The sequence below is a fragment of the Colletotrichum paranaense genome (assembly GCF_030867605.1).
Source record: "Colletotrichum paranaense strain IMI 384185 chromosome Unknown Scaffold_10.1, whole genome shotgun sequence".
Lineage (NCBI taxonomy): Eukaryota > Fungi > Ascomycota > Sordariomycetes > Glomerellales > Glomerellaceae > Colletotrichum > Colletotrichum paranaense.
Window position 1 is genome coordinate 113635 of NW_026848968.1, and position 15754 is coordinate 129388.

The following is a 15754-nucleotide window of genomic DNA, read 5'->3' on the forward strand; positions in this document are numbered from 1 at the left end:
CGGATGGCCAAAGGCCTGGAAAGCGGTACTAGATTGGTCGAGGTGTAGGCAGAGACTACGTTATACAGCAGTAGTCAAGTCGAGTGTTGAGGGCCTCGAGCTGGCCTGGCGCATCGCGAAGAAGCACTCGGAAGGGATGGTATCTTGTCTGTCGACAGTGAGGTCGCGGTGGTTGAGTCTACTTGGATTTCCCCACGCGCGTCTGAGTGCTGCTGCACCTTGACGCGACAGGCAAATAATTACGGGCCACACACTTGAGGCTGCTACGCGCTGGTGGGAGCGCAAGCCACTCTTAGCAGCAGGTAGTGGCTCGACATCTCACGTGACCCAGCGGAGACTGCAACTAAGTGCTACCTTAAGCTAGGTACCTACCTTACCTTAGGTATTCGTGGGTACCTCTCTTGGTACCCAGCCGGAAGTGTACGGATGCCAGGTATCTAGGTAGATAGCAGTACCCAATACCCAGGAGATGTCAGCTGCAGCCACTGGGAGTTTTTTTGGTTCTAACCAACCAGAGAAGCAGCCAGCAACACCTGCACATTTCATGGGCAGCCCAGCCACTGAAGTACGGAGTAGGTATGGAGTGCAGACTTCACAAGACTTTAGCAAAAGCCTGGTAAGGAAGGCACTTTGAAGTCGCGTCCACCTGTCTGTCTTTCCCGTCTCCACTTGTCCTCGAACCCAAGTGCCGTTGTGTTCAGTGCATACCTGGTCAAAGACACATATGGAGTACACTGGATAGTTACCTATAGCTTTGCCTCCCTTCAGCAGTGTAACCTGACTTCTCGAGTTTTAGTTACGGCCATGAAAGCAACAGGAAAGCTAACGTAAAGATAGAAGTCAGGGACAGATCCTGCTTCAACGCGTGAAACTGCCTGGTGCTAGACCGTCCCGTTCTTGACACTGGAGAGCGCGATGCGGATCACCCGATAAGCTTTAGATGGCGGAGCTCTTATGCCCTGTGACGTATCACGGAGCGACCCCTGTTGGAAATGTTGGTCCAGCTCCCCGTCGCCAGGCAAGAAATACATCTGCAGCTGCAGCCAGTCAAAGTCTTGCGACATCAACAGTGGCGGTCAATCAGTCAACACGTGTAATTCATCGCCAGCATCCTCAACGTGTTCCAGACCTACCTTGCTCTTTTCCACCCTCCTCAACCCCCCTACTTCTTGTCATTTGTGCCCACCCCGCCCTCCCATCTCCGAGTCACGCTGCCAAACTACCGTGCAGCTTGTCACCATCGACAACCTAGTACCTACTAGTCGAAGCCTGCGCTACCTTATCCCGTGCCCTTGCTGCTTTCGACACCTTTCTTCTACAAGACATCTTCCGTCAGCACCAAACTCGTTCCTGCATTTGCCTCATCCAAGCTGTGTCTATCAGGCGCATTGTCGAAACACCTACTCCCAGCCTCGGGGATCTTGAAATTCATGGCCTGGCCTTGGTGAACTTCTCAAATAGGTGAGCTCTCCCTTCAACTCCTGTATCCCTCACGTTTCGTTTCTGCAAACGCGCATTTCTCCATCATGGACCGACGAATTCACCCACAAAGACTAACATGTGGCTTAACGTTACCTTAGACGACCGACAGAGAACTAAGACAATCAAACCGAGACTTCATCCGGACCGTCTCAGGTCCTGTCAAAGATGGAAGAATCAAAACCAGTGGATGTACCTGGCGCCAAAGGCGAGGATGCCCAAACGGACAGCGAGGCTGCTTTCACTCCCGACCACACCGAGACACAATCCGCCCTCAGCGGTTCTCCTCCTGACCACGATGGTCTTCATACCCCGACCCTTGGTCCTGTGAACTCGGGGAGCCCCAAGCTTTCGAGACACGGGTCCTTCTCCGGCAGCAGTTCCTACCAGGAGGACTGGGACGTTTTCCCGCCCCTCGACCGCATCTCTGTACTCGATCTTCTCGACAACTTTGCTCTCCCACAGCAGCTGGAGAAGTTGCAAAAAGGCTTCTCTGCCCAGACGCAAAAGGTCCGCAAGTCCAGGGATGCATTTAAGAACAAGAGCCAGCACGCGCGTGAGCGCATGGTCGACGAGTGGCGGCGACGCGTCCCTACCGCCGACGAGCAGTTAGAAAGATACAGGAAGCGGATGCGCACCAGCGTCGACAAGCTGGGAAAGCAATGGAACGACACTAGGGTGGTTACGATGCGCGAGAAGGTCTCATTCATCTTTGGCGTCATGAATATCTTCGTCAGCGGTCTTCTCATGGGCGGATGGCCCGAGTACTTTCACTTGTGGTACACCGTCCAAGTGCTGTACTTCATGCCTATTCGATACTTCACCTACCATCGTCGGGGATACCACTACTTCCTCGCCGATCTTTGCTACTTCGTCAACCTGCTCCTCGTTCTCAGCATTTGGATCTTCCCTGGCTCGAGACGACTTTTCCTAGCCACCTACTGTCTCGCATTCGGCAATAACGCTGTAGCGATCATCATGTGGAGGAATTCGCTCGTCTTCCACAGTTTCGACAAGGTCACTTCATTATTTATACATATCATGCCTTGCGCAACGCTCCACTGCATAGTCCACCTGTGGCCAGCAGATCTCCAGGCCAGTCGTCTACCTGCCATCTGGGCTCTGAAACACTCCCCTGCTGGCTCAAGTGGAGGCTACGGAAATATCGTCTCTATGCTTGCCTGGAGCTCTGTTCCCTACGCTATCTGGCAGCTTTCCTACTACTTCTTCATTACTGTTCGTCGGCGTGACAAGATTGCTGCCGGTCGGCCGACATCCTTCACTTGGCTGCGCAAGTCATACTCCAAGACTTGGATCGGGAAAGTCGTTCTCTCTTTGCCAGACGCCCTGCAAGAATCTGCCTTCATGCTGATCCAGTACTCGTACGCGGTACTCACCATGCTTCCCTGCCCCCTGTGGTTTATGAGCAGGTATGCCTCGGCGGCATTCCTCTCCATCGTCTTCACCTGGAGCGTATACAATGGAGCGACCTACTACATCGACGTCTTTGGCACACGTTTTCAGAAGGAGCTCGAAGCACTGAGGGCCGAGGTCAAACAGTGGCAGAACACACCCGAAATAGGCGGCCAGTCGCCCCTGATGACGCCGAATCCCGAAGGGTCCGCGCCGAGCGAGCTGCACCTCACAAACAGCCAAGACGGAGCAAGTGGCAACCTCAACTCGGCTTACAAGCACGAGAACACGGTCATGGAAGAAAGCATAAAGGCCGGTGCGCAGTCCGATCGGATTCCGCTGCTGAGCGAAGAGCTCTCGGCCCAGGGGGTAGCCAGTGGGATTGATGGGGGTGCTAGAGACGTGGCCAAGGAGAGAAAGGCAGCGGGGGCATCTTGAGCTGTCACGTTGTGGAGGAAGCCTTCCTAAGAGCTGGGTGCTACTACCTGTTATGACCCCCTTGAATTATGGTTTAAGCGCGAAGCGATCATCATGTCACTACGAGGAGTACATGGTCTGCCTGTTTTGTCTCATCAAATCGATATCCATTGAATATCCGTAAACTCTTTCTCGTCAAGTACTTCTCGCCATGCTACTTGGTTTGACCCCGAAACAGCGGGGCCGAGCTATGGTCTCTCCGTCTGTGTATGAACAAACCTCCCCCAACCTTTTAGCCGGGATCGTGATATTACATTCTCGTGGGCCTTGCACCTCGGAGCTTATCGCCATATCGAGAACATGAGGTGAGCAAGGTTTGTCTTGTCCATTTACGCTTGGCCGAGGAGGGGTTGCCCATATCACCCACCCCTCGACCAATACTGTGTGATAGATGCTATTTGAGCGCTTGAGCCTATGGATGGATAAAGATGACTTCGGCACCTCCTCTTCGTTGAGCAAAACTCCAACCTTCCACGTGTCCCATGCTCTCAAGCCGTTTGAGCTGAGCTGTGTTGTTCGTTTGGCCGTTTCCTCTCATAAACCACCCGCTGTAAAGCCAGATGATAAAAAGGCTTTTTTAAATCACATTCCCCCCAAAAACATGAAAACCCGAGAAACAACAATGTCCTGTAAGCCCCAACCCCCAATCTGAATGACGCCCATTCCATGCACATGATGCAACCGGTAACTGGGTATTTACGTTTCCTCTTGCCCATCAACATTTCCCAAGAAACAGAATTCGAGTGCTCGCTCCATATTCCCGCCTGCCACTAGTCCTGTCCGAAGCCGTTATTAACCTCCCCTCGAGCCAAATGGAAAGGGAGATGTTGGTATAATGTCGTATGCGGAGCCTGCTGCTCCAATCTTCTACCGGATGACGCCCCAGTCAGATAGTCGCCCTCCATCACTATCCTCTCTCGCCCCAGGTCGTCGTCCAAATGCGTTCCAGAATCGTAATGTCTCATCTCCGGCGCCGGTCACAACGGTTCTGCCGTCCGGGCTCATAGCCAGGTAAAGCACACGATACGTGTGTCCAGTGAGACTGACCACCTGCGTCATGGAAGGGTATTTCCATACCACAATCTGGTTTTGACTATAACCGTGCGTCGAGACAATCTCATTGGAGTTCTTGGACCAGGCGATATTGCAGACCTGGCTGCCAGTATCGATCTCGTTGATGACAGATCCGCGGACTGTGTCGTGGAAGATGATGCGTCGATCAGCCGTACCTCCACCCGAAGCCAACAGTCCCCGTTGATGCGGTGACCATGCAATGGCCTTGACAGCTGCCGTGTGATCTGAAAACTTCCACAGCGGTGTCTCGGAAAGCTTATCCCACACCATGAGCTTGTTGTCATTGCCACCGCTGGCAAGCTGGCCGTCTTCGCAGTTCCACTTAAGACCGCAAACCTCCTGCTTATGGCCGACGAGCTTTCGGAGCCACTGGTCGGGGGCCCGCACGTCGCGGTGGTAGATCAGGCGATCGCGAGAGCCAGATGTCAGTATGTGAGTGTTCCAAGCCAGGGAGCCCACTCGTGCCGTGTGGCCTGTCATTGTTCGCAGTCGCCTTGTCTTTTCAGCGTCCCAGATTTGGACGAGGCCCTTGCCGGTCCCGATAGCGATGTGGGTTCCTTTCTGAATCCATGACACGCTCGTTACTGTATCGTCCTCGAGCGTACACAGCTTGTTGACGCGACTTGTCTGAGCATTCCACATGTAAACACTGGACCCGAGCCCGACCCCAAGCACATTGGCACTGCCCCAATCTACCAAGTTGAGGTAGAAATCATCTGCCAAATCAGGCGCGTCGAGAACTTTATAAGGCACTTTACTGACCGCTCTCGGTTGCCTCCGCGGGCTAAGCAGCATCTGTTGACTGTTGAAGCGAACTGGCGAAAGGCTATAGATCTCGGAGCGAGTGTCAAGATTGGGACCATGCCGGCTCTGCGGTGTCCTTGACGGCGTTAGATGACCCGCATTGCCCAGATTCCGCGGAGACATGTAGGAGAACAGATTCTTGTGGGGAGTCGATGGCGTTAGAGAGGATGGAAGAGAGTTGGTAGAAGCGTTGTTTGGCGGGGTGCGAGACCTCGTTGAATCTCGAATGTTGGCAGAGTGCGATGCAGTGGATAAAGTATGCTCAGGAGACATAGTGGGAGGTGTTGCCTGTGGTATTGAGCCTTCAAAGAGCTCTGCGCGGAGCAACGTCGAGAATGTCCGGTTTGCTTCCTCAGCTAAGAACGGTCAGATTTGTCTTCTTCGGGTGAAGGGGCGTAGATGGCTCACTCTTCTGAAAGTGTAGCTCTCCGTGAGGAGTACGCTTCTTTTGTTTGGACGGTGTCGCTGGGGAGCCATCTTCGTGTAGCAAGTTGAAGCTGGCTTGGAGGTCCTGGCCAGTTCGTGTCGGAATAAATCTGGCAGAAAAGACTTAGTAAATAGTGGTTGAAGTTGATCACGGGATGTACACCTACCTGTCGCCATTGATTCTCTGGCGCTTCCGATGTGGGCTTGCACCAGGTGTGCTTTCCCTCTGTGATCGGTGGTGCATCTCACGTAGCAAAGCACTGTCGACGGCGTCGGGGTCGAAAGCACTGGATCGAGCTGATTCACTAGGTCTTCTGCTGTGTTGAATCTTGCGCTGGTTTGTATTTTCCAAATATTGGCGGTTCTCGACGAGACCTCTGTCGGAAGGAGGGGGGGGTGTTGCGAAGCGAGTGGGTGTCGCGGTTGCTGAATTGCTTGCATCAGCTACTGGTCTTTTGATGGAACCAGAAGCGCTGAGGGCAGCCGAAGAATCGGTCGGGAGAGTCATCTTGACTTTTTTGCAACAAGCAACGGAGATCGTCCGTGAGAGTTGCGCGAAGAGGCTGAAGTCTAGCGAAGGCGGCTGGGACGAGCGTCGTCGGGGGATGTGGCGGGGAATGATAAAGCACACCAAGCACCGACACCAGTGCGGGCCTCAGAGAGCGGTGGTCGTGTCGTCGCAGTTGAGAAACTGGGGCGACAAAAGCTATTCAAATGATGCGCTCGCAGTGTTCGGAGAACGAAGTCGTTGCTCGAATTATCGGCGAGTCGTCTTGGCCGGTCGGCGCGGCATACGAATCACCACCTTATCCCTGACGGCGGTATTCAAATCGTTGTCATTCGCATGCTTTTCCCTCAGGCGGTCGCAAGAACTCGGGCGCCGGCGACAAGCTTCTGGGATTAATGGCGCAAAACGGGTCGAAAAAAATAATTAGTCGAGAGAGAGAGAAGAAAGAGAAGACAGCAATATGGGCGTCGACGGGTGGTGAAAGGCTGTCGAACGTTGAATTGAGTGCAGATTCGAGATGTCTGAGGCCACGGGGTGCAGGCTGGAGTCGCAGGAAGCGGCAAGAGCCAGCGGCGGAGGAAGGCACGATGATGAGTGGTTGGGCGGGTAGGAAGGTGCAAGGTAATGGAGGTACCAGGTGAGGTAGGTAGGTGCGGCAAGGTCAGTATGTACCTCAAGGCGACAAGCACCGCGGTGGTGAGGTGCAGCGGTTCTAATCGTGACGGGAAGGGGTCCAACAGCCAGTAAGGTGTAACCCGTCCAATACTGGTCACAGTCTAGTATCACCCAACCTCACTCGGGCAAGCATGCCAGGGCAGAACGGGCTGTTGTCGGGGCGGGGGGAGGGGACTCCCACTTAGAGGATGGAAACCACAAAACTCAAGGGCGTCGAGGAGGTTGAACTGGGGGAGTCGCGGCAAAGGGAGAGACGCTATTCTTGTTATGGCTTTAGCGTAGACGGCAGAGCAACAAGAACAACAGCAGCGGTCCCTTCGGCCGCTGTCTGGGTAAGGTACGCGGGCACGCATCACGCACTTCCATTCAGGTACTTTGACTACTATGCACCTTAGGGACTGTTTGGTGGTTTCCAGAGGTACCTTGGTGGTGCACGTTGGCCTTTGGACGCGACTGGCGAGGGAAGAGAAAGGGCGTCTGGCGTGACTGGCGTCAGTAGGTCCCGCACGGCAGGGTGGGGAGGGAGGGGGACAATAACATTGACCGACAACCCAAGGGGGAGGGAACCGGGATGGGGAGACGAGACTGGGGATGGCGAACAACAACAACAAACATCCCGTCCCGTCGCCTGTCGTTCAAGGGTCAGCGCGATCGAATGTTAGAACTGAGCACAGAGTTGATGTTTCTTTTCTCTCCTCTTGCAAAGCCCGTGCAAGCAACATGAGGTAGAACAAACAATCGAGAAAACATATAGAGTAGGTACCTCGACTTTGGCTGTTGACTTTTAATTTAAGTACTTCGTCCAGGAAACTATATCAATAGTTGCTCCTGCCCTGGCTTGCTTGCACATTATAGTTCTATTACGTGTAGATCTCATAACAACACTTCGCCATCACAATAGTATGTTGTTTCGACTCGTGCGTGTTTCTTGCCTCTCACTTGTCAAAGGCACCCCTCACTATCAGCCAAGGACTACCTCCTTGTTGAGGGAAAGCCACAATAAGTTTGACAGTAGTGTCAAGCTTGTCAACTATGAGAGATTGAAGCAATTGCTCTGAAAGTATGCACGCAATCTACGTTTTCGAACTCCCTACGGTATTAATCATCATCCGATGCGGTTTCAACTACGCTAGCCACGCTGCGTTATCGAGACCTAAGTAGGCTTTGGCATGAGTGTTGATTGAGATTGGGAAACGTCCTCGCACCCACCCACAGTCAGAGACAAAAGAAGCTATGCAAGGCACAGATGGGACGGTACGGGACAAGACAAGACCAAAAATGGGATGGCAGTCGCGATGAAACGCTCCTTGTTATCCACGTAAACGTGAGTTGGCGTCAGTTTTGGATGTTTGTGTGTATGGACAAAAGTATGTCTTCACGCTTTCCCCTCTTCCATCGCGCTTCCATAGTACTTGGGATTCGGCAAGAACATTGTCGCGTCGCCAGTCTCGTCAAAAGAAAAATAAAGGCCGTGTTGCATTCCAGCTAACACGATTCCCGCCTCCCTTGCGCAAAGAGGGGGCTGGGAGAATTGTTTTTGTTTGTGTGTTTTTTTTCTTTCTGGTCAACCTAAGCTAAGTTTCAATGGTCCAAATTCGGGCCATTGGGCACCTGCCGCACCTTGCCATTTAGCACCCTCGGGAACTCACAGCCAGTCGACACGTGCTGGGCGCTCTTGTTTTGGCCCCTTGAGTGGGGGCCTACGGATACACCAGGCCAAAAACTGAAAGAAAACCAGCCTCCGTGGTGTCGCAGAAGCCAACCGATGGAATCTCGTAAACAATAGCGGTAGCCATCAACTATTCATCCTCCAAAAGCCCACAGCAGGATTATCGTTGGCCGTGTCTTGCTAACATGATGAGGAACTGAGCGCAGGATTTAGGAGACTCATCCTCGATGCTGGTTGATTCTAGTTCCGGGTATGGAGCTCGAACGCTCGAGCAAAGGTCCCTTGCCTTACGTCATTGAACGCTGAACAAACGGACGAAGATAAACAATGGTGGCCAGCTATAGCTACGCGATGCGACGCGTTTCTTCGCGTAAAGCACTCTCGCGCTTCCAAAAAGGGGTTACACGACCTGTTGCTGGACAGTTTCGATATGCGAGTGCGCACTGTCACTTCCCACTGTAAGATAGGTATGTATTAGATAAGCAAGCACGTGCTGCTCTGGACTAGTCTCAAATGCTTACATAAGGTCGAAGCTGCACTGGAGCTTTCGTAGACTGACAGGCAGTGACGCTCCAAATCCCGACCTAAATGCAGGAACCTTGAGCTGATCTATGGATACGGATAGCTGGCTAGGTTTTCATGTCGTCTAAACCCTTCCAGCGTTCCTTCATGCACAACACTCAATAGCCCAGCACCCAAACCTTTCGCTACTTGACGATCCATACGCCGCAGCACGCACGGCGCACTCTCAACCCCCACTCCCCTGCAGAAGAGCTGGTCAGGAAATAGCCTGATATTATCCTCAGACTGTTACACAGGATACATGGCCTTTTCGGGACAGAGGCTCCTCGAGTGCCTGCCGCCAATCTTCCCAAATTGACATACGGCTTTTGACTCGTTGGCCACATGCAATGATCCAATCCCAACAAGCAGATCCCTCCCAATCCCCGGTTCCTATGGGGTAACCTGACATACCTGCTCGACCGAACTCTCGGAACCCCGCCAGCCGTTCACAGCTTGTGTGAAGCTACCTGCTATTTGCTCCATCGAACAAGGCAGCTCCCCGGCGGAAATCATCTCTCCCCGCTTACACGAGCTGTCAGGGCCAAAAGCGAGACGACAAGTACAGACAACGGCATACAGAGTATGGATACAGATAGAGTTTGCTTGAGGCTCTTGCATCAACGGCTCTCGCCTTGTTTACAAAGCTATTCCCGGGATACTTACACTGACGGAAGGGGTCCAAAGGAACGTGGGAAACTAAGCAATCTCCGGGTCCTGTCTTTTTTCGCATCCTTGTCCGAGAAACCAACAGCGCTTTAGCCATGACTCCCGGGAACCCTTGAGCCCCTTCGTCAGGAGGCAATGATACGTATTGCTGGCTGTATCCATCCACAACCAGAGAGGGCGTGTTACCTTCGCCCACCATGCGCTAGAACAGACTCGGCTCTCATTTTGGCTGTGGCTTTTCGCTGACAGTGACAGACAGCGTCATCCCTGATTGCAATGATGACTAGGTACACCCGCCACTCAACACTAATCCGTACTGCAGTAATACTTCGTGCCGTCCACAATACTGGTACTCCTCCTTCCGAGGTTCGCAAGGCCACGAGCCGGCAACGCTTGGTTCCGGACGCATTTTGGTGGGACGTTGACGATGACATACTGGCACTACTGAGAAAATGCCTTTCCGTCACGGTTTTATCTCCTCCAGGCTCCATTACTCATTCAGCCCAGTCTCCGAAGCTCTGGGAGCTGATCTGCTCTTCTGCCATGCCGCTGGCAACATGAGCTTTGTTCCGCTTTGCCGCGTGGGTGTCTTACTTCGGGACCTTGGCGATCTATCTCGCCGCGTGCTCTTTCTATGCAATTCAATTGAACTATCCGCAGATCGTCGACGAAATATGACCTGTTGTGTTGGAAGTCGATTGCTCGATGCGAGAAGTGATAGCCCTACGGATGCCGAGGAGTTAACCCTCGTGATACCGAAACCCCACGTCCCCCAGCAGCTCAGTGGCGGGACCTCAGAGGCTCGAACAGCATTGATTGACACAGACGCGGACAAATTCGCGCTACAATATCAGGGAGCCCATCCATCTGTTCGCGATCAACAAGAGATCGTAATACCGGCAATACAGATTCACGACTCAGGTAACGCATTCTGGTTGTTCTCGACCGTTTGTAATTAATCTGTGGTAGCGAATTAATCGTATAGGGAATTCGATATCATCTCCAGGCCATCTTCGAAAATGATATAGTCCGACCGCCGATTCAGGCTTCAGATCGCAGCTCCGAGGATCGAGGGGATCGAAGAAAGCGCGGGCATCGAAGAAATATAGTCTGGCTCCTTTCCGACGGTAAGCTCTGCCATGCTCCATGGTATCGGTCCCAAACATTGGAGCGAGCGATATGACGCGAAGGTTGATTAGGAGATAGTCCATTTGCTAGCTCGACTGTCAAATGGCACTCGCCAGGCCGTGAGCGCTGCCCTTTTGCCCGATTAGGACACTGGTTGAGGTCCGGGTTCTGGGCCGCAGTGGGGCCGGAGCCGAATTGGTCCAAGTCTCGAAGCGTGGGATTCATGGGGGTCCTGAACTCCTGGAGGTTTCTCGGCAAATCCTTGCTGGGGCAGCCTCGAGAATGGAGAAAGCCAAGAGAGTCCGAGTCTGCAACTACCCACGGTTCGCTGAAGAAATCTCGATTCTCAACCCCCAGCATCCCCGTCTTTGCCAATTGAGGTAGCACAGACAGCATTGCTCTCTTCCATCTTCACGCCCAATCCTACATTACCTGGCTATGTACTGTGGCATGGTGCCAGGTGGTTAACAAGACCGCCATAGTCAACCTGCAGTGTATCCGTACACGGCAACCTGAATTCTACAGAGGACCCCAGGCAACTCTCTTGCCGAAGTTTCGTCTTGCCCTTTTCTCGACCATTGCTGTTGCGGCGGACATGGTGAAATGCCACCACTGGGAGGTCACAACTTGCAGCAAGAGGTACACATACCTTAGCATCTTTCACGGCCAGTGCCTGAGTCAAGATGGCAGCAGAAGATGCAAGCGTAGCAGGGGAGTAAACGGACACGGAGACAGAGAATGGTGTGTACTGATACATTGTCGAAAGAAGGTAACCATATTGCATATGCACTCTGGTCACTCTACCACCTCCCGAAACTAACCTAATGCTAGGAAGCTGGTTGTGCTTCCCCGTCAAAGCCCGTCTATGATCTATCTCCTGGCTTGACATCGCCGTCTGTTATTTTCTTATTTAGCATGGCTAACACCAGGCCTGACGTCTTGATTGGTAACACTGCAGAGCGCGCGAAACAGTTTTGCAAGTGCCGATTTGGGTCGGAGCATTCATGTCGCCCCCCTTTAGCCTTTTCTTGACATATCAGGATGGCCCTGGCATCGCCGAACCGTTGACAAGAACATTATGGATGACGACGGCTTGGTTCACCCGAACCAAAAAGCCCCCAAAGGCCGTGCAGTGTCCGTGGCTCAGATGAGCAATGGGGCTAACCCCAACCCGTCAGCAAGTGTCTAGGTTCTGCCAGAAAACCAAACAAAGACTGCCCGGCGTCCAGGTTCTGGCCTCTTCAGCCTTCAGAAATCTCTTTTGCAAGGTCAGGAGCTATACTCAGCTCTGCTAGTGGGCGATCATTCTCCGCTCGGCCGTCGAATGGCATTCTTCCATAACCACACATCGTGGGAACCTCCTTCTCGCGCAGACTACTGCAACGCAACGCTGTGGGTTTTCGCCCATTCTTGTTTGATTGCCGCCCATGTTGGCGCCTTGCTGGGGACCCAGCCTTGAAAGAGGGCAGGGGACGGGTTCACGGGTACCTGACGAAAAGTATGTTGGCTCTATCCATATGTAGGCAAATGTGCCTGACATGCCCGCTTGCGCTTCTTCCGCCTCGCCCGTCAATAGTTTAGTATCGGCGTCCGTCGATCTTTGGTCTCGCACACCCTCCTAGCTTGCTATCTGCTTCGTCTCTGCAGAGCCCCTCTCCTTTGATCGCCTCCCCGCTGTTCTATACGGCGCCGTCCTGCTCTCTGGCTGTATGACGTTGTGGGATGCCCATGGCTGGTGCGCCCCACGGCTATCTTCCTTTGACATTTGATGCTCATCCTCTTCTCCTACGATCAGCCTTCGTCCAAACCCAATATAAATCCTTCTTCATTCCCCCAACGCCCGTGATAATGCCCCAATCAACAGATACATCTGCGGCCCGTGATCATTCTGGACCACGTTCTGTATTAGCACTATTCCGGCGAAAGAAGCACATGGCTCAGGTCGCTGCCGCTCACAGCACAAACCACCGCCGACACAGGCACGGTGAACTCACCCAACCTCAAATGAACGGCTACAGCTCTCTCAGTGTCACGTCTCTGCAAAGTCAGAAGCAGCAACAAGTAGACTTTGACGAAGGCGGCGCCGATATTCCTGACATTCCACTGAAGCGTCCAGTTACCAAGATGCATCAGGACCGCCCCTTGAACCCGTCGAGGTTCCAAGAGGCCTGGGAGGATGACGAGGATAGGAACTGGACCGCACATCATGGACATGGGCCCATCAATCCCAATACCATAGCCCCTCGGCCAGATAGAAGGTAAGAGGAGAGATGTATCTATTGTATAAGTCGAGAGCAATGTCGGCTAACACCTCACCAAAGTGCTGTTCGTTCTCCTGACATTCCCCCAAGAGAAAGAGGCAGAGTAAAGTCTCCCGAACCTCTCCACGCTCAGCAGCGGCAAATGTCCTCAAGCCCACCAAGGAGCCCTAGAACACGTTCTTCAAGGTCCAGGGCCAACTCGACATCGTCCTCATATCAAACAAACAATACATCACTCCCAGCTCTCCAGACGAAAGGCGCTGGCGATGACGAGATTCTCGAGCCCTTGGCAGAAGAGGAAGTCGAGCCTGGCTCGTTTGACCTAGTAGTCCCATCTCATGGCGACAACGGACAGTACTCGCTGGAAACCCGCTCCGAGCTTCTCTTCTCAAAAGACCATTTGCAGGCCATTTTTGATGATCACTTACTCCTCCAACGTTTTACCGACTTCCTTCACCATGCCCGACCCGACTCGCTCCCCCTATTGACCTACTTCTTGGACTGCTTAAAAGCACTCCGGGCCATTGCGTATGCCAACGCGATCGCGGGTGGCCTCGACACTCTGCCCGGACACGAATTCTCAATGGCAAACACCGATAGCACAATCAACAGCTCCTTGAGAAAGAAGGCCGAAGCTGCTTTCGACGTGCTTGTTCAGCAAGATCTTCCCGCCTACATAACCCATACTTGGATCCAGACCGTCAGCGTGTCAATCAAGAGGCGTATCACAGGCACTCTTCCGGTTCAGCTCAGAGAAATGTCCGAGGGTTTGGCAGAAGTGTTCTGCTTGACGGATCCTTCGAGAAACGACAACCCCATTGTCTTTGCTTCCGAGGGTATGTATATACATCCGTCTCCTTATCCATGTTCCACAGCAGCTGACTGTCACTTACAGAATTCCACCGCACGACTCAATACGGCATGAACTATGTCATTGGCCGCAACTGCCGTTTCCTACAAGGTCCAAAGACCAACCCCTTTAGTGTACGACGTATCCGCGACAAGATCCTGGCTGGAAAGGAGCACTACGAAACCTTCCTCAACTACCGCAGAGACGGCTCCCCGTTCATGAACCTCCTCATGGTGGCGCCGCTATACGATAGTCGCGGTACAGTCCGCTATTTCATCGGCGCTCAAGTCGACGTCTCCGGTCTCGCGAAAGAAAGCTCGGGTCTGGATGCCCTGCAGAACCTAGTCGTCGAGAAGGAGGCCGTCGGCACCATCAACGGCCAAAACCAGCAGCAGCGACACGACAACGAGGAAGAAAAGGACGAGTTTGAGGAGCTCAGCGAAATGTTCAACATGAACGAACTCGAAACCGTACGCAGACGCGGCGGAAACATGCACCGCGTCCCGCAAGATGAAGGCCAGGCCGCATCCTCGACAAACTGGCAAAAGCCACGCATCCTAATCCAGGACGAGTCCTCCTCCGTCCATCAGTCCAACCCAGCTGTGCCTCTGACGAGCGGCAAGCTTTCCGGCGTCTATGAGCACTACCTCCTCGTCCGGCCCTACCCCAGCCTCCGCATCCTTTTCGCCTCCCCCTCCCTCCGCCTCCCGGGCATCCTTCAGTCCAACTTCATGGACAGGATAGGCGGCTCCAACCGTGTCCGCGACGGCCTCTCCCAAGCCTTCGCCGACGGCCACGGCGTCACCGCCAAAGTCCGCTGGCTCACCAAGTCCAACAGCGAAGGCCGCGTCCGCTGGATCCACTGCACGCCCCTGCTGGGCAGCAACTGCGCCGTAGGCGTCTGGATGGTCGTCCTTGTCGACGACGAGTCCGAGGCCGGCATGAAGCGAGGTAATCAAGCCCCGCCCGTAGACGGTCGGCTCCGGAGAGCCCCCGGCATCGCGCAGCAGTTCCAGCAGCAGCAGCAAGCCGGGTCGCAACACCGTCCCTCCGTCGACGACAAAATGTCCCTCTCGAGCTTCGCCGCCATGAACCGCGCCCGCGACGAGGTCCAGGTCGACGCCCCCGTCGACTTTGACGTTGACGTCCCCTCCGACCGCCCTGGCAGCCGCGCCAGCCGCGCGAGCAAGTCGAGTCGGCTCAGCCGGGGTCCCGTCAGTGCGCAGCGTCGACCTCTAATCCCGGGCGGTTTCGATGACCCCGACGGAGGGCCATCCCGGCCTGCGTATACTGTAAGGCTGGAGGAGGATTAGTCAGTCATAAGCCTTGTGCTCAATTTTTCTGTTTGTCCCTTGCAAAGTTCTTTGCTTTTCCCTGGAGGGGCGGTGTTCCGGAGGTGCCGTTGGTGCTGATCTACTTGATACCATTATAATTCTGTGCATTAATTTTAGCCTTGTTAATTGGAAATCCTCGCTACAGCGCTGATATAAATCTCCTATACACTGACGGAATTGGAGGAAAAGAGAGAGCAGAATGATAGTAAATTAATCTTACGTCACGAAGGAGCAGCCGCTGAACTGCATTTCTGACTCAAACTGGGTGTGATCAAGCTGTAAAGCGAAATTTCTCGTTTTTGACAGCAACCAGCTGATTATATGTAAGCAAAAAAGTAGCCACATTCGCCATGTAAGCAACCCTAAACTGGACATTGCGCCCTTTTCGATCATCTGTTTACCCGCCCCGGCCCTGCGTAATAATGC

At 53.5% G+C, this 15754-nt stretch overlaps 6 protein-coding genes across 6 annotated transcripts; 3 read left to right on the forward strand and 3 right to left on the reverse strand.

Moving 5' to 3' along the window:
- Positions 1-954: 954 nt before the first annotated feature.
- On the forward strand, positions 955-1425 carry CPAR01_11702 (uncharacterized protein; the record flags this gene model as incomplete). Its single annotated transcript, XM_060495961.1, has 1 exon — positions 955-1425. One exon carries the CDS (start codon positions 955-957, stop codon positions 1423-1425), a length of 471 nt encoding a protein of 156 aa, XP_060344746.1.
- Positions 1426-1647: 222 nt separating this feature from the next.
- Positions 1648-3330, forward strand: CPAR01_11703 (F-box protein; the record flags this gene model as incomplete). The annotated part of the gene is made up of 1 exon (XM_060495962.1): positions 1648-3330. One exon carries the CDS (start codon positions 1648-1650, stop codon positions 3328-3330), a length of 1683 nt encoding a protein of 560 aa, XP_060344747.1.
- Positions 3331-4236: 906 nt separating this feature from the next.
- CPAR01_11704 (WD repeat domain-containing protein) lies at positions 4237-6181 on the reverse strand (the record flags this gene model as incomplete). The annotated part of the gene is made up of 3 exons (XM_060495963.1): positions 4237-5603; positions 5656-5783; positions 5841-6181. The coding sequence occupies 3 exons, from the start codon at positions 6179-6181 to the stop codon at positions 4237-4239; spliced, it is 1836 nt and encodes a 611-aa protein (XP_060344748.1).
- A 2861-nt stretch (positions 6182-9042) lies between these two features.
- Positions 9043-9954, reverse strand: CPAR01_11705 (uncharacterized protein; the record flags this gene model as incomplete). Its single annotated transcript, XM_060495964.1, has 3 exons — positions 9043-9134; positions 9497-9559; positions 9753-9954. 3 exons carry the CDS (start codon positions 9952-9954, stop codon positions 9043-9045), a joined length of 357 nt encoding a protein of 118 aa, XP_060344749.1.
- An 842-nt stretch (positions 9955-10796) lies between these two features.
- On the reverse strand, positions 10797-11640 carry CPAR01_11706 (uncharacterized protein; the record flags this gene model as incomplete). The annotated part of the gene is made up of 3 exons (XM_060495965.1): positions 10797-11197; positions 11328-11370; positions 11533-11640. The coding sequence occupies 3 exons, from the start codon at positions 11638-11640 to the stop codon at positions 10797-10799; spliced, it is 552 nt and encodes a 183-aa protein (XP_060344750.1).
- A 1091-nt stretch (positions 11641-12731) lies between these two features.
- Positions 12732-15307, forward strand: CPAR01_11707 (uncharacterized protein; the record flags this gene model as incomplete). Its single annotated transcript, XM_060495966.1, has 3 exons — positions 12732-13141; positions 13205-13980; positions 14040-15307. The coding sequence occupies 3 exons, from the start codon at positions 12732-12734 to the stop codon at positions 15305-15307; spliced, it is 2454 nt and encodes an 817-aa protein (XP_060344751.1).
- Between the last annotated feature and the right edge of the window lie 447 nt (positions 15308-15754).